General features: G+C 52.7%; 1 protein-coding gene across 1 annotated transcript; it reads left to right on the plus strand.

Moving 5' to 3' along the window:
• The first annotated feature begins 16937 nt into the window (after nt 1-16937).
• On the plus strand, nt 16938-23202 carry Myl2 (myosin light chain 2). The gene is made up of 7 exons (XM_020162429.2): nt 16938-17074; nt 18106-18195; nt 19981-20056; nt 21174-21278; nt 21693-21771; nt 21856-21904; nt 22942-23202. The coding sequence occupies exons 1-7, from the start codon at nt 17072-17074 to the stop codon at nt 23038-23040; spliced, it is 501 nt and encodes a 166-aa protein (XP_020018018.2). The 5' UTR covers nt 16938-17071; the 3' UTR covers nt 23041-23202.
• The last annotated feature ends 260 nt before the right edge of the window (nt 23203-23462 follow it).

Raw genomic sequence — 23462 nt, forward strand, 5'->3', positions numbered from 1 at the left:
GAAATAACAACTGCAAATCATTGCCAGGGTTTTTCAAACATAGGAAAGCTAGAAATATGCAATACAAAATAAGAATTGGAAGGAGGAGAAGCAAAAATGACTGAAAAGTACTTTGGAAATAGCTTCAGTCTCTCTAGTGAGAGGTTTTCATGCGGTGTGGGATAAAGTCAGGACTACTGCTGAGTGTGCACACAAACGTCTTTTGGAAGGCAGCATGGCTCTGTGCACCCCATGGCCCCATGGTTGTTCGACTAGGATTTCATTCTGAAGAAGGTGATGGATGAGAGACCACGGAGGTGACAGAGAGAGGCTTATGGTGAGACGTACACTTGAGTCAACCTGCAGCTCCATTAAGAAAGATATGGAGAGAAAAGCCAGGATATCTGAGGACCACTGCGCTACTGTCAAGGGATGACACTCCGCTGTTCATTGACACGCCGAGGTGTGCATGGCAAATCTGAAGTGAAAAGGCCACGTTAAGGGGCAATGTGTACAGCGGGAGAGGGGAGAACGTGTCTGAACGCATTAGAAACCTTGGGGAAATGTTAACCCACATCCAGTTCTGGATGGCAGACTCCAGATCACTGGAGGATTTTTTTCTTCTTTCTTTTTTCTTTTTTTTTTTTTTGGCAGTACTGGGGTTTGAACTCAGGGCCTCATGCTTGCTAAGCAGGCACTCTACTACTTGAGCCATGCCCCCAGCCCCTTTTTGCTTTAAGTGTTTTTCATATAGGGTCTTGTGGTTTTTGTCCAGCTACCAGGACTGTGATCCTGCCAATCTCTGCTTCCAGAGTAGCTGGGATTACAGGTGTGAGCCATCTCATCTGGCCTGGATCATTGTTTTTTGCCTTGTATTTGTCTGCATTTTCTTTCTTTTTTTCTTTTGTTTTGCGACTCAATATTACTTGCATCAAAATATTTTAGAAAAACTTATTTTCCCCGACAACCACAGGAAAGTGCAGCTGTGGCTCTGGCTAGAAAGTAGAGAATCCACTGTCCTTGGCATTAGGGGTTTCGAGTCATAGCAAGCATTGTCTGCTGAGGGCTTAGAGTCCCCTCATTGGAGAGTCCCCAACTTGAGCCTGTCCACACCAGGGACACTCCCTAAGGCCTGTTATCATCTGGCACTGGGAAGTCACTGAACTCTGAGGACCCAGGGTCTCATTTGCTGCCCCTTTTCTCACCTGTCCCCTTGGCACTGGGCTTCTGTTGGGACACATGCTTCCCTTCTTCCTCCACAGGACTGCCTAGTGTAGAAACGGTCACATGGGTGCCCAAAGCCAACTTCTCTGGGCAGAATTTGATTGTGTTCTTTGGATACCAGCATGTTGTCAACCCCCCCCCACACACACACCCCAAAGCTGAAACTGGTCAACAAGTTTGCGGCAGAAGTCTCGACAGGTTCTTATCAAGAGGCAACACTTTTCTCTTTGCCCTCCCAATGACTTCCTTCTACCTGGAATGTGCATGTGTGGTCTAGTGCTGCAGCAGTCATATTATGGCCACAAGGGACTCCAAATGCTAAGAGGATGGAGCAGGAGTTGATGAATTCCATGTGCTTAAGTCCATCCTCTTAAGATTTCTAGGCAAACGTGATCCTAATTGGTCCCCTGTAGTTTCTCATGTCCCCAACGCCTGGGCATGGCCCTGAGTGCAGAGGACTTGGAACCAAACTGCTCATCTCATTTCATACCATGACAACCCTCAAGGGGGCACAATTGTCACTCCAGTTTCCCAGCTGGGAATCTGAGGCTCCACACCGGTGCTCAGGGATTCCCCTGAATTTATACTGATCTCTTCAGGTGATCATCCAGGGGTCGAGCTCTGCAGGGAGTTCTGTGCTACCAAAGGGTCAGGTGACCTGGCAAGTGGGCTTCTCTTCCTTCTTCTTTACCGTAAAAAGGGTCCATTTGGACTTCTCTCCAACAGTGGTAGATTTAACACCCACCAGAATTAGACTAGCTACCACCTCCTGAGGACCTACTAAGTGCTGGCCCTGCCCCAGACTCGTACATCAGCCACTTGGTCTTCACAACACCACCATGAGATGGGGACCCGCTTGTACCCATTCCACAAATGCAGAAACCGAGGCTCTGGGAGGCAATGCAAGCTGCCTATCTTTCTTCCTTTTGTCCTCCTCTCCTGAACAGAAACCAAAGCAAGGTCCAGTGCCAGAGGTGCAGAGGATGAAAGGGGAGCCATGCACATCTGTCCACCCTCAGTCCTCTCAGCCATGTCTGCCCTTCAGGCGGCCACTGACAGCTCAGGGGATGTTCCTCCCTTCACTGTTTATAATACAACACAAACTAGCTGTCCAGCCACAGGGGATCCAAAGATAACTCACATGCCTTCAGTTCAATGGAAATTTGCCACCGCACATAGAAAGAATGAGACAGCCATGTGCCCCTGGAGGGAACAATCTCAAAAATCTATCGTTCTATAAAGGAAGCAAAGAGCAGAAACAGGTCTGAAGTGAGCCCTCTAGGGTTTTTGTTGTTTTCCTCCAGTGTGTAACATAATCATAATTTTTATTTATTTATTTATTTATTTATTTTGGTGGTACTGGGGTTTGAACTCAGGGCTTCACACTTGCTAGGCTGGTACTCTCCCACTTGGGCCACACCCCCAACCCTTTTTTCTTTGATTATTTTTGAGATAGGGTCTCATTTTATGCCTTGGCTGGCCTGGACTGTGATCCTCTTATGTACGCTTCCCTGAATGCATAGCTGTGATGACGGGTGCACCACCACACCCAGCTATTAGTCAAGATGGAGTCTCCTGAATTTTTTGCCTAGGCTGGCCTCCAACCATGATCCTCCCAATCTCCACCTCCAAGGTAGGTGGGACCAGGATTCCTTTTCCTTGAAGGCAAAATTCACATAAGTGTGCACGGTCTGGATCGTGTCTAAAAGCCGGACACACAAAATAAATTGTGGCCGTTTCTGCTGAGATGAGGCTCATCTTTTTCTACTTCACTTACTTCCCTCATGTTGGGTTTTTAGATTTATTTTTTTTTCATTTTTCTTTTATTATTCATATGTGCATACAAGGCTTGGTTTATTTCTCCCCCCTGCCCCCACCCCCTCCCTTACCACCCACTCCACCCCCTCCCGCTCCCCCACTCAATACCCAGCAGAAACTATTTTGCCCTTATCTCTAATTTTGTTGTAGAGAGAGTATAAGCAATAATAGGAAGGAACAAGGGGTTTTGCTGGTTGAGATAAGGATAGCTATACAGGGCATTGACTCACATTGATTTCCTGTGCGTGTGTGTTACCTTCTAGGTTAATTCTTTTTAATCTAACCTTTTCTCTAGTTCCTGGTCCCCTTTTCCTATTGGCCTCAGTTGCTTTAAGGTATCTGCTTTAGTTTCTCTGCATTAAGGGCAACAAATGCTAGCTAGTTTTTTAGGTGTCTTACCTATCCTCACCCCTCCCTTGTGTGCTCTCGCTTTTATCATGTGCTCATAGTCCAATCCCCTTGTTGTGTTTGCCCTTGATCTAATGTCCACATATGAGGGAGAACATACGATTTTTGGTCTTTTGAGCCAGGCTAACCTCACTCAGAATGATGTTCTCCAATTCCATCCATTTACCAGCGAATGATAACATTTCGTTCTTCTTCATGGCTGCATAGAATTCCATTGTGTATAGATACCACATTTTCTTAATCCATTCGTCAGTGCTGGGGCATCTTGGCTGTTTCCATAACTTGGCTATTGTGAATAGTGCCGCAATAAACATGGATGTGCAGGTGCCTCTGGAGTAACAGTCTTTTGGGTTAGATTTATTTTTTAACTGATACACATGTGTTGGATTTTTATAACAAACTAATATTGATTTTATGAGAAAAATTATAAAAAAGCAATGCATGCCCAATGTAAGAAGTTTAATAAGAAAGTAAACAAAGAAGAAAATTAAAATAAAAATTCCCTGCCTGGCCAACTCACAGGGAGCTACTTCCTCTCCAGGAAGGGATCAGTGCTGAGGTCTTCACTCACTGTAGGTCCCTGAAGCTGTCAAAGGCCAGCACGTGGGCTTCTGGAAGTGCAGCCTAGGACAACAGATGGAGGGGCCAGAGGCGTGGCCAGGGCGTGGCTGTGAAGACTGGAGGCGTGGCTATGTGCTGGGGGCGTGGCAGTGTGGATTGGGGCGTGGTTTGGCGCGGCCGGGGCGTGGCTCAGTGGCACAGCCCCTGCCTCTATAAGGGTAACGCCCAGAGTTTCATCCCCCAGCACCCCCCAAAAAAACCAGATACTCAGCATAAGAAATGCTGCAAGAATAGGGCCTATACATGTAATTGGGAAAACCAGGAAGCATCCTAAATGTCCATTAATGGGGGACTGCTTGAGTCCTTACGCTGGGGCATTCTCCAAGCCTTCCAATAAAGGTGTCGGTCAATAGTCACTGACAGGGACTGATCGTCTTGTTGCGTTACTAAGCAAAGAAGTGGTTATGAACCGCATGCATGGAGTGACTCGTTCATGGAAGGAAGGAAGGAGGGAGGGAGGGAGGGGCGAGGACAGGGAGGGAGGAGGGCTGCATGAACTTTTCCAGCTATGGGAGCCTGCTTGGAAAGAGACCACCACCGTGCACACCCCCACGTTAACAGATGTCCTCTCTAGGTAGAGATTACAAGTGGTATTTTGCTTTTTCAGTGTCTAATTTTCCCACAAGAAATGGATCTTACCTTGCACCGATTTCATTTTTTGGCAGTGTGGGGACAGAACCCAGGGCTTCACGCATGTCAGGCCCAGGCTCTGCCACTGCGCCTGCTAAAAATTCTCTCCTCTCCTCTCCTCTCCTCTCCTCTCCTATGTCTGTTTTGCTCCTGGTGACCCCTGGGGCCATGTACAGCTTGGTAAACAGTTGGACCTTAATATTTGAAGAATGAATGAATGAATAAATGAAATAACAATCAAATATGTTCCTTTAGGAAGACTTTGGTCCTCTCTCACCCTCCTTGTTTCCAGAAGTGGCGGGGGTCGTGGATGAGACTGGCCTGGCAGGTCTGGGGAGACAGATGGGCCCGGGGGGACAGGCGGGACAAAGGCCCCCTCCCTCCCGGGCTTCTGCTGCCTTCCTTCTCCAGGGCGATGCAGCGGAGCCCTAGGTAGCACCGCCCTCTGCTGGGAAGTTGGAGAAGCGCAGTCAGGGGGCTCGGGGAGCCCATTGGTCCCCACAATAAAATCCAGACCTTGGGACGGGACCGATGGACAGGTCATGGGGGCGGCTCCTGGGTTTTCCTTGGTGAAGCCAGGTGGATCTGCTGGAGACTTTCCAGGCTGGAAGAGAGGCAGAGAAGGAAGAGAACCGCCCCCACCCACCCTGGTTTCTTTCTAGCTGTGGTTGGAGTTTTCCTGTTGAGACATTTGGCCAATACTGACCTTGACAGAAATCAGCCTCAGTTCAACGTCAGCTTCCCAGGGTCTGTTTTGGAACTTCTGGCTCCCCTTGGTTTCTTCCAGGCCTTGTGTTTAGCACGTTCACTTTAACCTCACCATCCCCACAAAACCAGAATTCAAACCCAGTTTTTACCCAGACTTTTAAGCAAATGCCCAAGGTTGGCTTGGCACTGGGGACACTGGTGACACAGACCAAACCATGGCTCCCACGTTGCTGATGAGACAGAAATAGATGGGAATACCTCATTCAAACCCAGTAAGTGCCCAGAAAGAGAGGACAGTGCAAAGAAACAGAAGCAAACTAGAACTTTCAGAATCCTTTTCCCTCCAGGAGCAGAGCACAGTCTAGCCGGGAGGAAGGATAGCAAGAGGGAAGTAGGAGTTTCCAGAATTCCAGATGTAAGGAAACCTCTCCCTAAAGAGGAGAAACTTGTGCAATGCAGTTAATGTCTGCTGTGTGGAAAAACAGTTCAGCATAGGGAGCCTAGAATTGGGGTCCTGGGTTCAAGTTCTGCCTCTGCCCCCTTCCAGGGTTCCCACCTCCTTTATCCCCGAGAATTATGGTAATTACTGGATGAGATGATAAAAGTATAGCAATTGATACAGCACCTGCAACCAGGAGTGTATCCAATGAGACTAGCTCCATAGCCATGGCAACTGCTGCAGAATAGTGTGTGTTCCAGGGTCTGCGTCTGGGAAATATTGCTATAGTGACAGGGGTCCAGCAGACACTATGTATCCCCCAACCCATCCAGTTACTATCCTTTTTTCTTGCTTATAGAACTCTGATTACATTTAGGATGTGGCCAAAGAGCCTTTGATCTCAAAGAAGGTAGCACAGGCTTAGGATAAACTCCACCACCTTAACTTGTTCTGGCCCAAGATATGAATGGAAAGTCCTCCCATGCCTGCCCAGAAAGGTCTTTTTCTCCCTGACAAGAAGTCCTCACATTTGGACGTATGACGATGGGGCACTTGGATCTGAGGCAGAGGGAAAACCAAGAAATCCCAGAAACAGCCCCAGGCTCCCAATCGTGTCCAGCCTCCTCCCAAACTTTTTTTTTTTTGGTGACTTTTGAACTCAGGGCCTTGCACTTGCTGGGCAGGCGCTCCACCACTTGAGCTACAACTCCTGCCCTTTGTGCTTTGGTTAATTTTCAGATAGGAACTTGAGCTTTTATCCAGGGCCAGCCTCAGACTATGCTCCTCCTACCTCCACCTCCCCTGTAGCTGGGATTACAGAAATCACCACCAGGCCCAGACCCAAACTTCTCATTATTCTAGAAAGCTATCCCTGTGGGTCTCACAGGCTGCTGATGGCCTCCTGCATTGATTCAGGGCCCCAGCTAAGTTCAGAACTAGGAGCAGCGTGGGTTTGTCCATATGCTGACTGGTTCACCTTGAGGACAGTCTCTGGGCACCAGGGTCAGGGGCCTGTTTCCTTTGGAAAACCATGAGTCACCTCGGAAGCCCCGCTGGCCCAACCCTTCATTCCAGAGCTGCCTCCCCATCCCTCCCGCTCTGTCCTCCCTCTCCTGCCTATTTTTGTCCTTTGTCCACTTCCCTGGCCCTGACTAGGATGCAGAGGTATTAACATGCTTCCCTGATCCTCCAGGCTCCCTGTCCCCTGTCCAGAGTTGTCAGGAGACTAAGGCCACTGTAGCCGTTTCTGTCTGGCCTTCCCTGGGGAGGTAGAATTAATTGCTCCGTTGCTCCATTGGCTTGACTCCGACATTCCCTCTCATCCTCCTCCTGCCACAGGCCAAGAACTTTCTTCCCGACCAGGTCTCAGAGGACACTTTCAAAGGGAGTGACAAGCACATGGGGCACGGCACACGTGGCCCTAGTCCTTCACCCAGGGCCCGGGAAGGACAGTGCTAATCAGCCCCAGAGCTCTGGGTGAGCTTCCCTGTGGTGGGTAGGGGAGGCGAGCTGCCACTCCTGACCTCTGCCACCTGACTGAGCCAGGGGATGAATAGTGCAGTCACCCTGGACTCAAGCAAACCGCCCTGTGGCCTGCTCCTGCCACCCTCGTCCCCACCCAAGGGAGCCCAGCTGCTCTGCAGGCCACAGCTAGCCTGGAACTGCCATCCTCCTGATCTCTGCCTCCCAAGTAGCTAGGATTACAGGCGTGAGTCACAGCATCTTTGATTGTTATGACGGGTGGTGTCTAGGGAGAGAGGCCAGGGAGACTGCCAATCTCATCCAAGGCTCAGGACACCCCGCTACAGGGAGGGCGAGCCCTAGTGTCAGCAGTGCTGTGTGACAAACTCTGGTCTAGACAGAAGGGGAGACCGGGCCACAGCTGACGGAAGTCTCTGCCTCCTGAGAGTGGCAGCCACTTGAAGTGAGTTGGTGACTTTCACCAGGGTCCCTCTGTGGCTGTCAACCACAGTGGCTCCAGGGTGGTGGCTGCTAGGGCTGTCCAGGTGAGCAGGAATCTGGCTGGACAGGGTGGTCATGTGCCCCAAAGGTCTGATTTAAAGGGCAGGGGACAGAAGATTGTTTGTGACTTTACAGGAGGACTCTGGAATCCAGGTGACCATCTAAGGCTGGGTGGCAACAACTGGGTACCTGAGGGTTCGGGGTTTTCCTTTATTTGGGAGCGAGAGACTTTCCTCTGTGGGCAGCCCCAGTCACCCGGGGTGGGATTCACAATGACACAGAAGGCACAGCAAAGTCTCCTCATGGTGGGCATACACACAACCGGGATCCTGACCCACTTTGCAGATGGGAAAAGGGGATTCACAGGGAAAAGACGATGGCCCCACACCCACAGCTGAGCGTGGGTGGCATCTGTCCCACCCCTGGCTCCACACTTCCCCCCAGCCCAAGGTTCCACAGAGACACAATGGCCATCCTCGGCCTCTCCACAGCAGGGCACCATCCCTCCCACTCAGGAGTCACCTGAAGCTCCGTAGCTCTCAGATGGGGGTGATCCGTTCACTGGGAACAGTGGTCAATGTGTGGGGACATTTGGCAAAGGAGGGGGTGCTGCTCCTGGCAGCTGCTGGGCAGAGGCCACAGAGGCAGTGCATAGGACATGGCCTCCCGGCCAGGACCAAGGACAATGCAGCCTCAAGTGTCCAGAGCCGAGGCTGTCACTCCCAGGCAAAGCCACAGAGGCGGTGTCCCCAGCCAGGTCGGGCCGCCGCCCTGCGGAGTGGGTGTTGGCTGAAGACCTGAGGAAAGGTCCTTCACCCCCCGACCCCGGTCAGATGACTAAAAGCCCAGCCACACGGCCTTTATATAGCTCAGCCAGCATGGGGACCCACGGGGCTGTCACCATGCCATGTTCCTCAGCCAAGGGCGGCAGTGGGGGTGGGGAGGTGCCGGGCACAGCTGCTGCTGGCATCCTGGCCCCTCAGCGAGGACAATGCCCCGGAACGCCAGGCATGCCACAATGACAGCTGTCCCGGGCAGCTGAAGGGCACCAGTAAAAGTGGGATTGTCCCCACCAGGCAAGGCAGGTGACCAAGGGCTAAAAATACCAGGAAGAGAAAGCCTCCAATGGGGTGACTGTGTGCTGGAGCTGATTCCCCCCAACTCCAGGCTAGGGGACAGGGGTGAGAGCAAGGTGGGGTCCCAGGCCCTGAGAGGGCTCCACAGTGACAGGCAGGATGATGAGGCCTGGGTCCTGGGTTCAAATCCCAGTGCCATCAGACTGGCAGTGGGACCTCTGGGGACAGGGAGGGGGTGACTGAACCTCCCTGAGACTCAGTCTCTTCTTCCAGAAAATGGGTCTAGGCTTGGCGCCTGCTCTTGGTGCCCTTGTGAGGACTAAATGAGATGATGGTGACACACAGGACAGTGTGGGGAACTCAGGGAGCCAGAGTCACTGGGGCAATGACCATGCAACCTCTTGGGGACCTCAGCTTGGTGAGGTCACTGTGCAGGGGCAGGGGCTGGGTGGTGGCTGTGGTGGGCAGATCTGCATCCCCCAGCCCTTTTTGTCCGCCCCTGAGGACTAAGCACAGCTGCAATGTTCCCCCACCCCTGGAGGTCCCAGCGTGTGTCCACCAGGACTCAGCCTCTGTCCCCGAGAGCACAGAATGAGGGACCTACAGCAAGAAATGGGTCGGAGAGGAGGCAGTAGTGACCATGCATGCATGCGTGCACACATGGCCGTGCGGTACTGTGCCAGGCACTGCACAAAGCCATCCACACTCATCGTGTGGGCAGCCACAGGGACCGTGCTGTGGACAGTGCCCGGCACGGAGTAAGCCTGGGAGAAATGCTGGCTGCTCTTGTGGCATTGCCAGTCTCCAGCTTTACTGAAACAATGATCTTGTAAGGTTCGCGCTATTTATCAAGTGAGGAGAATCTGAGGGTCGGAGTGGTAGAGCCACTTGCTGAGGTCCCACAGCCAAGGACATGGAGGAACAACTTGGAAGCCAGAGTTCAGTCATTGTTCTGATAGGGCAGGGTCAAGCGGTGAGAAATCTTAACTGCCAATCAGAGCAAGGACCAGCACCTGGGGTACTAGGGAGCCATTGAGGGTTGTGGAGTCATCATTCACAGGCACAGCAGAGTAGGGCTCGAAGGAAGGATTCGGATTGTGTGTGCGTGAAGGGTGGAGTAGAAAGGTGAGAGAGGGGAGACCCCAAAACAACTGGGGCAGAATAGATGTTGTGTCTAAGAGGCAGAAGAAAGATGGCTAAGTATTGGGGTCTGGGAACCCAAGAGTGATGACATCATAATAGCAAAAGAGTTGGAGAGAGAAGGGAAGGAAAGCTGCGTTATGCTGAGACGTGCCACCACCTTGAACCCAGCCCCCTGACATGCATCCCCGCCAGTGCCCTAGAGTAGGAGCTGGTCCCAAGAGGACCCCAGCACCTGAGAGATTGCCAGGAACTCCTCACACCTCACCATAACCCTCTACAAGAAGGATCACTATGGGCCCATTTCACACACGAGGAAACTGAGGCACAGAGCCATGCATGCTTGCCCGCCTGAGCTGTGCTCAGCACACAGTTGGAGCCTAATGACATGACCAACTGACAGTTTCCACCCTCTGCCCTGCTGGGCAGCTGTCACTGACACCCAGGGGCCCCGACACCAGGAGAGAGGTTATCACTCGGCGACAGAGCCCGTCAGCTGCACTCTGAGCTGGCAGGGCCTGACACGCCTTTGTTCCAGAGACTCCGCCACTTTAAAGGGGCACCGGCTCACGGTGTCCACATCCAGAGGCGGGGGACAGGTGGCTTTCCCATGCTTGGCTCACTGTCAATACCGGGGCTCGGTCCCTCCTGAGGAGTTTTACAGAGCAGCCACTTAGACCAGGGCTCCCCTCTGTTCACTTGGTTTCTGGCTCCCGCAAGTTCAAGTTTAAAAGCCCCAAAGATGGGAGGGGCGCCCATTCCCACCACCCCCTTCTCAACAGAAGCAGCATTTAATGGTCCAACCCACAGAAGAGCATTCCACTGCTCGGATATCCCATGGTGACGACCAGAACCCCATATTTTGGGTTTGGTTTTGTTTTTGAGACAGGGTCTTGCTATGTAGCCCAGGCTGGCCTGAAACTCGAGATCCTCCAGCCTCCTGAGTGCTGGGATTACAGGCATGCACCCCCACGCCTGGCAATGTTGACCTTTTAAATAGGTGGAATCGTTTTCAAAGGAAGTTCATTGGGATTTTGCTGCTGTTGCTGGCACCCGATGAGGCTGGTGCTCTGAGTATGCACTGAATATGGCCGGCTCGGCCACAGAGGAGAGGGAGATCACGGGGCCACACAGTTAGTTAGGTAGGCTGGGGACAGCAAGGAAAGTCTCCGAGGCCCATTGTGGAGTGGGAAATTCAGGGGAGTGTGTGTACAAATGTCCTTGTGTGTGATGTGATAAGAGGAAAGGGCGTCTGTGCGCATGTGTGTATGTGTGTGATATGACACCAGGAATCTGAAGAAAAGTCTGTGTGTTTGTGCAGCGAAAGTGTGGAAGGCACCATCTGGACTCGATCCTGGAACAGGCTAAGGACAAGACTGAGAAAGGGAGAGCCACAGGATGTCTGGGGTCACCTAGTGATGTCCATTTCTAAGTTATGACCCCTGTGTCATGGCCACCAAAGATGCTAATATCAGAGCAGGTCTATGTTAGGGACGGGGTAAAGGACTGTGACTGTGACTGTTCTATAAATTCTAGAATAAATATTGGATTTAGGCAACGTCTGGAAGGGTCAGGCATGGTGGTTCACTCTTGTAATCCCAGCTACTCGGGAGGCGGGGTAGGATCTTGAGGTCTATGGTAGTTTGGGAAAAGTTAGTGAGACCCTGTCTCAAAAACAGAATATGACAAAAGGACTGGGCCTTGGCTGCATGCGTGAGGCCCTGGGTTAATCCCCAGTACTGCAAAGGGAAGGGAAGGGGTGAGGAGGGAAGGGAAGAGGTGGAGGGAATGGAGCTCTAGACTGGCAAAGCGAGGCTGTGGTGCTGGAGGCCGAGGTCATGACTACAGGGATTCTGGGGGACATTCAGGGAGCAGGAAGTCTCCATGTCCTGACCTGGGTGGTGTCACACAGCGTGTGCTGGTGTGAAAAGTCGCTGCCTGGACACCTGCAAGATGTACATTTCACCCCAGGCACCACTCAGTTAAAAAGTGAAGAAGAATGGGAGCCTGGGGCACAGCCTGGAGGGCGTCTCCCACCTCGGCCACCCGGAGCCCCTGTCACTGCATTTCTGTGATGTTCAGAACTGAGTTGTAACCCGTGTTTTCACTCACTCAGTGTGGACTTGACTTTTAACAGGCCTGTTGCCTGCACACACAGAAGGGCACGGATTCTAAACGCCTCGCCCCCAGCTACTCATTGTTTATCTCAAATTCTGCTTCAAAAATTTATATAGTTATTTATTTATTTTGCTGATCTGGAAAACCCAGCCCTGGTCGTTGCCTATGGTCACTACAGTCCTCTCCTGGCTTCTAACAGCTCCAGTTCCTTTTGCGTGACAGGTCACATGTCACTCTGAAGCTAAAATGTGAATGTTTACTTCAGGGGTGAATGTGATCGAAGTCCATTATATATGGAAATGTCACAGTAAGTGTACAGTTTAAAAAAACAGTTTTTAAAAACCTGACAGTAGCCCCACTCTCGAGGCAGGGCTCAGAGGTTTAGAGGAATCCAGAGGCCACTTCTCTGTCCCCTCCTTTTCACAGCCCCCACTTCCCGACCTCCGCCATTCACTAGAAGCACAGGGCACCCAGGCAAGGGTGACAGGTGCAGGTTCACATGGAGACAGTGACCCCGAGACCTCCGTGGTGCCCCATGGGGCCCCAATGGCCAGTGGGAAGAGGACTGTCCCTATTTCTTGGGTCCCCTTCCCTGAAAAGACCACATTTTCCAGGCCTGGGAAAAAGTGGAAGTTTTTGACCCCAACTGAAAGTTTCCAGGACAACACCCCAAAATAACCTCAGTTACTTCTATGTGTGTTTGTGCGATACTGGGGTTTGAACTTGTTGCCTTTGCCTTGAGCCACTCCACCAGCCCTTTTTTTGTGAAGGGTTTTTTGAGATAGGGTCTCCCGAACTATTTGCCTGGGCTGGCTTCCAACCTGATCCTCCTGCTCTCTGCCTCCTGAGTAGCTAGGATTACAGGCGCTGTCATCGTGCTCGTCTTAAGAAAGAGAACAGCCCAGAGGGGCAGGAAAGCTGCCCAAAGTCACACAGCTGGCTGGAGTCAGAGCTTGGCTGGCTGGTGTCGAGGCCTGCACTAGCATGCTAGGCAGTATTCCTCCCGTCCCAGGCTAGCAGGTGACGGGCCCCTCAGCTGACTTGGGGACCATGGGTGGAAGGCCTCTGTCCCTGCCTCGTGTTGCCAAGAAGCGGCAGGCCGATCTGGTTTCCTCCTCCACAGCTCCTGCGTGAGGTTTGGTCCTGGTGCGTGGCCCTCACTTTTCCCGGCTTGGAGCGTGGGAATCTTTTTGATCTGGAACCCTTATGCTTTCCCTGTGACATGCTTACTTCCAGCTTCTGGTTCTGCAGTGCTCATTTAGCTGTTTTTGACATTTTGCCGTGAGGCACAGCTGCCTGGACCACCTGTGGGCGGTAAAAGGACGACCTGGCCTGCGATCCAGCTTCTCCATTTCCTAGTGTGACAGAAAGCTCCAAGACGTCAGCTTGGGGTCTCGCTTGAGTCTCCCTCGGGGTTGGCTTTTGGTCTTTCCTTTGGCTGTACTGGAGTTTGAACTCAGGACCTCGCACACTAGGCACTCTACCATCAGCAGTCTTTGTGCATTTATTTTTCACATAGGGTCTTGAGTTTTTGCCCAGGCCAACGTTGGACTACCACCCTCCTACCTATGCCCCCAGTAGCTGAGATTACAGGTGTATACCACCACACCTGGCTCTCTTCTGTCCTTCCTCCCTCTCTTCCTCCCTCCCCTCCTTCTTTCCTTTGTTTCTCTCCTTCCTTTCTTTTCCATTTTTTACTTTTGTTTTATGGGGTAAACCAAATACTTGGGTTTTTTTAAATAATGAAATTAAGGGCTGGTGGAGTGGCTCAAGTAGTAAAATGCCTGCCTAGCAAATTTGAGGCCCTGAGTTCAAACCCTAGTACCACCAAAAATAAATAAATAATGAAATTAACACACTACTTCATTTTCAAAATCAAAGATTATTGTATCATATTACAGGTGAAATAAATTCCCCCATTTCTCAAATTTAAGGTTAGTCTGTGTGTATCACCCTTGACTTGGTCCAGTTTTTGTTGCTGTGACACAATACCACAGACTGGGTAATTTATAAGGCTAGGAAATGTGTGTCTAATGATTCTGGGGCACTAGGGAGGACTTCTTGCTGTGTAACCACATGGCAGAGGGCATCTGGGGAGACCAGCTGAGGTCTCCCTTTCTCTTCTCATAGAGCCACTAATATCATGATGGGAGCCCCACCCTGGTGACCTCATTCTAACACGAATTGTCTCCCAAAGACCCTTCCTCCAAACATCTCAACACATGAATTTGGGGATTAATTTCCCACACTCGCACTTTTCAGGGGGCACGTTCAAACCTTACCACCTTCTTACTCCTGATACCAGACCCTGCATACAGTAGAATTCAAAAGAAAGGTACTTAACGCCCTTTGAATGTGGGGTCAAAATCCTTCTTACGTCAATAAATATTACTTATATTTTCTCTCTCCTCATCTCTTCTCTTAAAATCACCAATGGGTAATTCTTAAAAATTACCACTCAAGTCGGGCATGATGGTGCATGCCTGTAATACCAGCAGCTGGGAGGCTGAGGCAGGAGGACTGAAAGTTGGAAGCCAGCCTGCACAACAGAGCTAGAGGCCAGCCTGGGCTATAATAATGAGACCCTGTATCAAAAAAAAAAAAAATTACCACTCAATAAAATGATGGCCTTTGTTTTTTATTGGAGGTGTGGTTTTGGGTTTTGGTGTGCACTTTAAAGTCCCCGAGCTGTTGTTTTCTCCAACGTCCTGTAAGTCACTGAAAAGGCCCCCCAAAGATGCCAGGGTCCTGATCCCCGGAGCCCACAAGCAGGTGACTCCCTTGGCCCAAGGCTCTGCCACCATGGTTGGGGTGGGGATCCTGGGAGGGGGCAATGGTCTTGGACCCTCCAGCTGGGCCCCATGCACTCTTGGGGTCCCCAGGAAGTGAGGGAGGAGGTTGGATTTAGAGGTTGGAACAAGGCGGCCACGAGCCAAAGAATGCGGGAGAGCTGGGAAAGGCGGGTGGATTCCCCACCAGAGCCTCAAAACAGCCCGTTCTATTGCTGACGCTCAGTTTTGCCAGGTACCATCTGGGTCACTCTCAGCCAGGTTCATCGTGACAACACTTCCATGGCAGCAGCAGGAAGAGCTCACCTGGACTGTTTTCTGATCGTTCTGGAAGCTGCTCACTGCTCCTCCCCGGGCTCTGCTCTCTGACTCTGGGGTTTTCTCTTGGCTCCATGGGACTCACTTCTGGTGGCAGGAAACCTCTTACCTGTAGGACTCCAGGCAGCAAAGGGACAGGGGCTCTGGCTCGGGCCTGTGGTTCAGCCACCAAGCCTGGGGACAGAGCAGCCCTCAGGCTCCTCCCTATCCTGTGCAGGCCAGAGGTAGGGGCTGAGGCCAATCTAGCCTGCATGGAGCCAAACCCTCTTCCTGGGTCAAGGCCTGGCTCACAGCCCATGGGCCCCCAGCCCAGCAGCCATGTGGCTTTGGATCTCGTCCAGGCCCTGAAGTCCCCTGACACCATCTGTCTGGGTCCTCGCAACAAAGGCCTCCTGGGGGCTGATGTGATCTCCACATTGAGGTGAGGACACTGAGGCACTGGGAGATTCAGGGCCCGTCTGACCCTCACCCCACACCATCCGGCCAGAGCTCTCCTCCTCCCTCCCCTCTTACAGCCTGGTGGCACAAGTCTCAGATGGCCCAGTGCGAGGTGGCCCTTGCGAGGTGGCCCTTGAGGACACTGACACCTCCCTTCTAGGCCCATCATGACCCCTGACCTCATCCCCCACCACGCTCCAACCACAGTGGCTGCCACACTTTTCTCCCTTGGCCACTGACAAGTCATTGTAACCTGGGAGTGACAGAGAGGACAGAAATCCAATAGACCATTCCTGAGTTTGTGCCTGAGTTTTCCACTTGAGAAGGACAGTGAGCGACAGTGACCCGGTCCTGGGGGCTTGCCCGACCTTTTTTACTTGTCTATGGAAACTCTAATAAGGAAACCTGTTCTGTGTGTCTGGGAAACTCCAGCCCCAGAAGTCCTGCAGTTCCTCAGAGTCCTGTGAGGCTTCCAGTGTCCTGGGGACCCTGTCCCCAGCTCTGCTCAGAGGGGCACAGGAGCCCGTCTGGAGAAGTTCCCGCTTGGTCACCTATAAAATAGGGACCCAAATGATAAGGTTGTTCCTCACCCACTGAGTAGTTAGAAAAATTGAATATGAGCCAGGGACATGGCGTCTGGCACACAGCAAGCTCTTGGGGAGTGAGAGCTGTCGTTTCTTCAGTCAGTCAACAAATATTTGTTGCTGAGCACCTGCTGTGTGCCAAATAGTTGCTGGGAGCTGGGGGGACCGTGGCAAGGTAAACCAGAGAGGATCCCGCCTTCGAGAGCTGACTGTCACTGACATAGAACAAAATAAATAGCAAGCAAATCCCACCATGAATGTGGAAGTGACAGACACTTGGGAGAAACCCACGCAGAAAAGGGAGATGGGGGAGTGGGGCAGGCAAGGGTGGGGGACATTTGAGCAAAGAAGGGACTGAGGCCAGCAGTGGAGCTGGCAGGTGACTAGAGGAAAGGTGTGCCGGGGAGGAGACGGCAGGTGCAAAGGTCCCGAGGTGGGCCAGGGCCGGCTAGCACTACAGAACATTTTCACCTCCCTTCCTGCTCCCTTCCTCCCCCAAACTGACAGGCACAAGTGTCGCCCACCCAAGCCGCAGAGAGCACACAGCATCTCTCCCCAGGCCCGTGATCCGGCTGCCGTCTCTTTAACCTTGAATACATTTTTTGGTCTCATATGTCACCCGGTGGCCAGCAAGCTGTCCTTACTTCAGAAGAACGGCATGGGGTGGGGGGGCTTAGGTGGAGTCGCCTCACCTAGGACTGCCAAAAGTGGTCATGGGGTTATTTTTAAACCCGGGAAGGAGGTATTTATTGTTCCCAGGCAGAGGCGAGCCAGGCGTGTGGAATTCTTCCCCAGAGGCAGCGTCCTGTCCTGTCCACCATGGTGAGTGGCCTTGGATCCTCAGGGGACAATGCTGGGAGGATGAGAAGGGAACACCACCCACCTGCCAAGGACCAAAGTGGAGGGGAGAGAGGCGGCTTCTGAGGATTCCAGCCGTGGGTGGAAAAGTGCCGCGCGCGGGGCGTGCACAGAGAGGCTCAAATCAATGTCCCCATGGGCCACAAATCCAGTGGTTCTGGGGGACTCGAAACCAGAAGGAGAGCTGGCTTTTATGACTGTCTTCTGACCTCTGAGCTACCAACAACCCCAGGGCTGGGGAATGGGTTAAGCGCTCCTACAAGTCAAACTGAAATTCTTCCTCTCTCGTTCAGGTGGCTGGGGAGAAAAATCTTTTTTTGTTTTTGAACTTGAGAATGTAAAACCTCTCCTCTTGTGTTGTGTGGGGAGGTGGCCCCCACACACACGAGCCCCCAACTCAGGGTCCCTGTGGGTCAAAGGCCAGGCGCTGGAGTCACACTGCTCAACCAGACTGTTTAACCTGGGTTCTGCCTTTCTGTGGCTGTGTGACCTGGAGCAAGTGTCCTAAACTCTCTGAGCCTCAGTGGCCTCACCTGTAAAATGAGGGCGGTAATCACAGCATCTTCTTGAAAGGAGATAGCCTGAGGCAGTGTTTAAGCTCCTGCTGTGTTTAAAGCCAGAGAGCAGCAGGACCCAAGAAGGGTGACATTGCACTGTTGATCTGGGGGAAGGGGCAGGCCATTGGAGACCTCCCTGTTTCCTGAAGGGGAAGGTTGTGGGGTTGGGACAGACAGCTGGCAGCACCCTGCCACACTGTCATTTCACCTTGAGGCTTACCAGGCTCCGTGAGCCTCAGTCTTTTGTTCCTATTCTCTCTCGCTCTGTCTCTCTCTCTTTCTCTCTGTCCCCCACCACCCCTTGTTCTGCTGCACCCAGCTCTGCTGGTGTGGGTTCCCTGGCCCCATTTCACAGATGAGCAGCTGAGCCCGGCGACAGGGGCTCCAGGGACCTGTCCTGTTCTCACTCGCAGCTTCTAACCACTGCTTCTTCCCCAGTCACCCAAGAAAGCCAAGAAGAGGGCGGATGGGGCCAACTCCAATGTGTTCTCCATGTTCGAGCAGACGCAGATCCAGGAGTTCAAGGAGGTAGGTGTGCCTTCCCCCAGACACAAACTGACCTGCATTTGTCCCCACCCTGCAGGGACCAGCTTGTCCTCCAACCACGCCCAAGCTCAGAGTGAATGTGTGACTTTTCGTAGACATGGCTGCTAAACACTTCTGCTGCTTATCCGACTATACAACATATTCCTTGTTGAAAATGTAGGGGGAAAATTCCAGGAAAGCAGAAAGAAGAAACCCACACTGTGTCCCTAAGATCCTACCACCCGAAAATAACCAGTGCCCGTGGAGTTTGCACCATGTCACCTGTCACAATTGGGACCGGTGGTGGATGCATTACAGTCACCACACATGTCACACTTTCTGTCATCTGTTTAAACGACTTCTGTGGCCAGGACACATTTGCTTAGAGAGGTCTACTTTTATGCACAGCTGGGCCTTTGCTCCTGTCTCTGGTTCAATCCTAAAAGCAGAACTACAGCAGAGGGGAGGGGAGGGGAGGGGCGGGAAGAAGGGAAAGAGGGAGGAGGGAGGAAAGCCAAGCAGAGCTGTTGCTGCAGTGTCCCCCCACCCTGCCCACTGTATGACTTCCTATTGCCATGCCTGTCCCCACGTTTCCCCAACTCTGACTAGGTAGTAGTGTGGCTATTTCTTGCCCATCTGAGAGGAAAAGCAGCGTCTTGTCGCCTGGACACAGGCTCGGTGAAATACCAGGGGCCTATGAAGCCACTGTGCCCGGCTTGGCAGGACAGGCTGGGGACTTGTCTTCTGGCTGCTCCCTCCATGGCCCCTGGAGGAAAATTGTGGCAGCCATGCTGGAGTGGAGCCTGGGCCTCTGCACAGGGGGGACATCCGCCCCTTTGTCCCCCCTCACGTCTCATAGGCTGCCAGGAAAAGAGGAATTCCTGGCATGAAATGTCACATCCAGGCCTGGGGTGGGAAGCTGGAGACCACCTCACTTCTAACTTTAGGGATGTGATTCAAAAGTTGTTTTAAGTGCACAGTGCAGGGGTCATTTGTATAGTCACAGGCTTGCAACTGTCACCACTGCTTGCGAGACATTTCCATCACCCCAAAGGAAACACAGTACACATGGCCGGCGACTTTCTGTCGTCCTCCCTCAGCCTGGGCAACAGCTCATCCACTTTTGTTTGTAGGGATTTGCCGGCCTGTTTCAAAGAAACGGAACCGTGGCTATGTGGCCTTTTGTGTCTTTTGTGTCTGGTTTCTCCCACTCAGCATCCTTAAGGGTCATCCAGGTCTTAGCATGTGTCAGAATGGCATTCCTTTTCATGGCTGAGTCATAGTCCACGTTGTGGATGCGAAGTCATAGTCCACGCTGTTCACCGTGCGAAGGACGTGGTATTCATGGTATTCCCAGCGTGGGGCCCTCATGATCTGTCACGTGGCTGTGGACATTTGTGGACAGGGTTTTGAGTGGACACATTTTCAGTGCTCTTGGGTCTGTCCTTTTTTTTTGCAGTACTGGGGATTTGAACTCAGGGCCTCACAATTGCTAGGCAGGGGCTCTACCACTTGAGCCACTCTGCCAGCCCGTTTGCCTTTAGTTTATCTTTCAGATAAGGTCTCAAGCTGGTGCCTGCCCTGGCATCAGACCTCAATCCTCCCACCTCCACCTCCCGGGCAGCTGGGGTTACAGGATGCACCACCACGCCCAACCCTGTTTCTAACCTTTAACTGGATCTAACGTCGCGCATTCCAGAATGTCCCTCCCCCGGTCCCCAGCCACCATCCTTGGATCGTTCTGTCTCCCAGGGCTGACCAGTGACCCCACCCCCCACCCCCCAACAGGCCTTCACCATCATGGACCAGAACCGGGACGGCTTCATCGACAAGAACGACCTGAGAGATACTTTCGCCGCCCTGGGTACGTTGTTCCCACCCCACTGCCAAAGCTCTCCCTTCCCTCTCTCCTCATTATCCAAACAGAGGCTCAGCCTGGACAGCCATTAAGACAAACTTCTGGACTGGGGCGTGGTGGCTCAAGCAGTAGAGCGCCTGCCTGGCAATCGCAAAGCCCTGAGTTCAAGCCCCAGTGCTGCAGGGGAAACAACAAACTTCAAAGGATGGAAATGCTCTCTAATTTTTTCTATTGAAATGACTTTTTGTGTGATTTGGGGGACGGGGCACATCCAGGGTTTAAAAATCCAATCCATTTTGCTCTGGTTATTGTGGAGATGGGATCTCTTGAACTATTTGCAATCCTCCTGATCTCAGCCTCCCAAGCAGCTAGGATTGCAGGCATGAGCCACCGGCGCCCAGATGTGTGTGATGTTTTTAACGCAATATCAGCTCACTACAGAAAACTTAGAACATTCAGAAAAATGTGAAGCAGAAAAGAGCACTGTCCAAAGGGCCGTGCTCCACTGTCAACTTTTCAGTCTCTTTCCTCGAAGTCTTTCTACACGTCTGTTTGGGTTTGTTGTTGTTGTTTTTTTCCCCAAATAATTGGCCTCATTCTGTTCTGGACTTAGCTTTATTTAATATCTTCACAGCGTGAGAGCAGTGCACGGAGCTCTTTCAAAATATACACATCTAACCTGCCACCACCCAGTACCACCAATTCCTATCCTCAGACCTCAGGGCCACCTTGAACAGCTGTGCAGGTTGTGCACTGCACAATTCTACAGGGCACTATTCAATTTACATCCTTTTATAAATAAGAATGGTCTTAAAGGGGGCAGCTTTTTCTAATTCTCACAGAAGTGGTGTCAGGGCTCATGGCTGAAGAGCAGGTGTGTCACACCCCTCACCGCTGTGGGTCAGCAGGTGGAGTGTGAGCACCTGTGCAAAAGGTTTCAGGTGTGACACACTGACAATAACTGCCCCTCCCACACCAGGTGTTGGGTTGTCCCTAGTTACAAACGACACTGTGCAGAACACCTCTTCACTATTTCTGTGCTAGATTCTTTGCAACGGTAGTGCAAATGCCAGTGTCCCACCCCCACCCCCCCAGGGCTGAGTCCCCACGTCTCCTTCCCTAGGACGAGTGAATGTGAAGAATGAGGAGATTGACGAGATGCTCAAGGAGGCCCCGGGGCCCATCAACTTCACTGTGTTCCTCACCATGTTTGGGGAGAAGCTCAAGGGTGAGCTCACCGTGTGTGTCCCACGCCTGGGTCTGCATCCCGGGGCACTAGGACAGGTGGGGAGGTGACGTCTGGAGGGACAGAGGACCCAAGGAAGCAGCAGCTCTCAGTGCCTGTGCTCTGCCTTATCCCAGGCTCCAGGGGGGAAACTGAGGCTCAGACACACACCCCTCCCCTGGAGCCCCACCCCAGAGTCAGGACTGGAAGCCTGGTCTGTCCACACCTAGCTTGCACTTGACCTTCAGTGAGCTCTGACACCTGGATTCTCAGCCCAGCCTTTTAACTGCCAGGGCTTGGGGTGCAGCAGGAGGCAGGTCTTCCTCCCAGCAAAACAGGCTGGCCCTGGGCCCTTCATCTTTGGGGGGCCCTGGTCCCTAGCCCCCCACAACATGTGTGAACCCCTTCCCATTTCAGGGGCGGACCCCGAGGAGACCATCCTCAACGCGTTCAAGGTGTTTGACCCTGAAGGCAAAGGGGTGCTGAAAGCCGACTAGTAAGTGGTTTCCGAGGGCAGAGGGGACCCCCAATTTCCTTCCCCAACACTTGAACCCCAATACCTGCTTTCCTCTTCCTGCAGTGTTCGGGAGATGCTGACCACGCAGGCGGAGAGGTTCTCCAAAGAGGAGGTAATGGGGTCCCACGGGGCCCCCACAACTCAGCTCGTGGCTCAGCCTCCAGAAAAGCAGCCACCGCTCACTGAGCTTTGCCTCATCCCATCCTCTACCACCCTCGATGGGGAAACTGAGGCCCAGGAAGTAAAGTCACTTGCCTAAAATGACAACACTAATGGGAAATGCCAGAGCCTGGACCCCAGCCCAGCTCCGACTCCAGGTTCTGCCCTCCTCACAACCATGGCTGCGAGGTCGCCACGTGCAGCTGTGGGAGTCAGGCTCTGCCCGCAGCGGCCTTACAACACGCGGGTGGCTTTGTGCTGGCTGCGTCATTTTCCAGCGGGGGGCAGCAGTGTGTCCGTAAGAAGTGACCCATCAAGGTCCACGCTGCATTAGAAACGGGGTTTACATTTCACCTCCAAAGTCGAGCAGTCAAAAGAGCTGCCTCCACCTCCCACCATATGTGACTCTGGTAGCTCCTTAACTTCACCGTGCCTCAGTTTCCCCATCCTTAAGGGAGGATAATAACAGAACCTACCTGAAAATATGACGTGAGAACAGAACAAGCTAATGGCAGGAAGCACTGACCTTCCGACCTGGCCATATCCAGGTGGCTGACCGTTGTAAGCAGTTAGGCACCTCCACTTAGCCACAGTTCTCACCCGGCCTGTTTGGCTCCCTTCAGTGACCATCCCAGCCCTTTTGCAGGCCAGGTGCCATAAATGTCCAAGCAGGGGGCAAGGATTGGGCTCAGTCTCTGGCAAGGAAGGGCAGGGAAGGTCAAGGACACAGGGGAAGCTGGGCCAAGTCGCAGCTCACCAATGATCTGGGCTGAGGCCCAGGGACCCCAGGGGCTGGAGCCGCCCTTCCAAGTGTCCCAGGTTGGGGGAGGCAGCAGGGCCAGCGGACCCCCCCACTGCTCCTGGCTGTGGCTGCCCCAGGGAGGGACTCCTGCAGCAGGCAGGGCCCATGTCCTTCCTGGGAGAGTCGCCGATGACCGTCACAGCCACCACAGCCCAGACCACCTCTCACCCCCACCTCGTTGTCACCAGATCGAACAGATGTTCATAGCCTTCCCCCCTGACGTGACCGGCCACCTGGATTACAAGAACCTGGTGCATATCATCACCCATGGGGAGGAAAAGGACTGAGCGACACTGGCCACCCCATCATCCTCGGGGTGCTTCCTGTCCCCCCCCAGCTACACCTCCTTCCCTACCTCACCCACTTCTACCCTCATGGCAGCTGGCGGGGCTGGAGATCCCCTATGGCCCCCAGCCCACAGGTGCAAATAAACAGGAGCTTGTCCATGGGTCATGGCGTTCCTCTGACAGACAGACACGCCCTGAATAAGGCAGGCCCGCACAAAGGCTGTGTACAAGGCTGGGCACCGTGCTGTCATTGTTGTTGAATCCTAGTGACTCTTTACTAGAGACAACGTTCACAGTCACCCAGGACAACTCCCACCCAGGGTGTATCTTACCAGATGTTAACTGAGTGACAATTCCCGTCTAGTTTCACCCCTTTGTTGAGGGTGCCATGGGTGTGTCCCCCCAGATGGGCTGGGAGGGGC

This window comes from Castor canadensis, chromosome 18, assembly GCF_047511655.1.
Source record: "Castor canadensis chromosome 18, mCasCan1.hap1v2, whole genome shotgun sequence".
Classification (NCBI taxonomy): domain Eukaryota; kingdom Metazoa; phylum Chordata; class Mammalia; order Rodentia; family Castoridae; genus Castor; species Castor canadensis.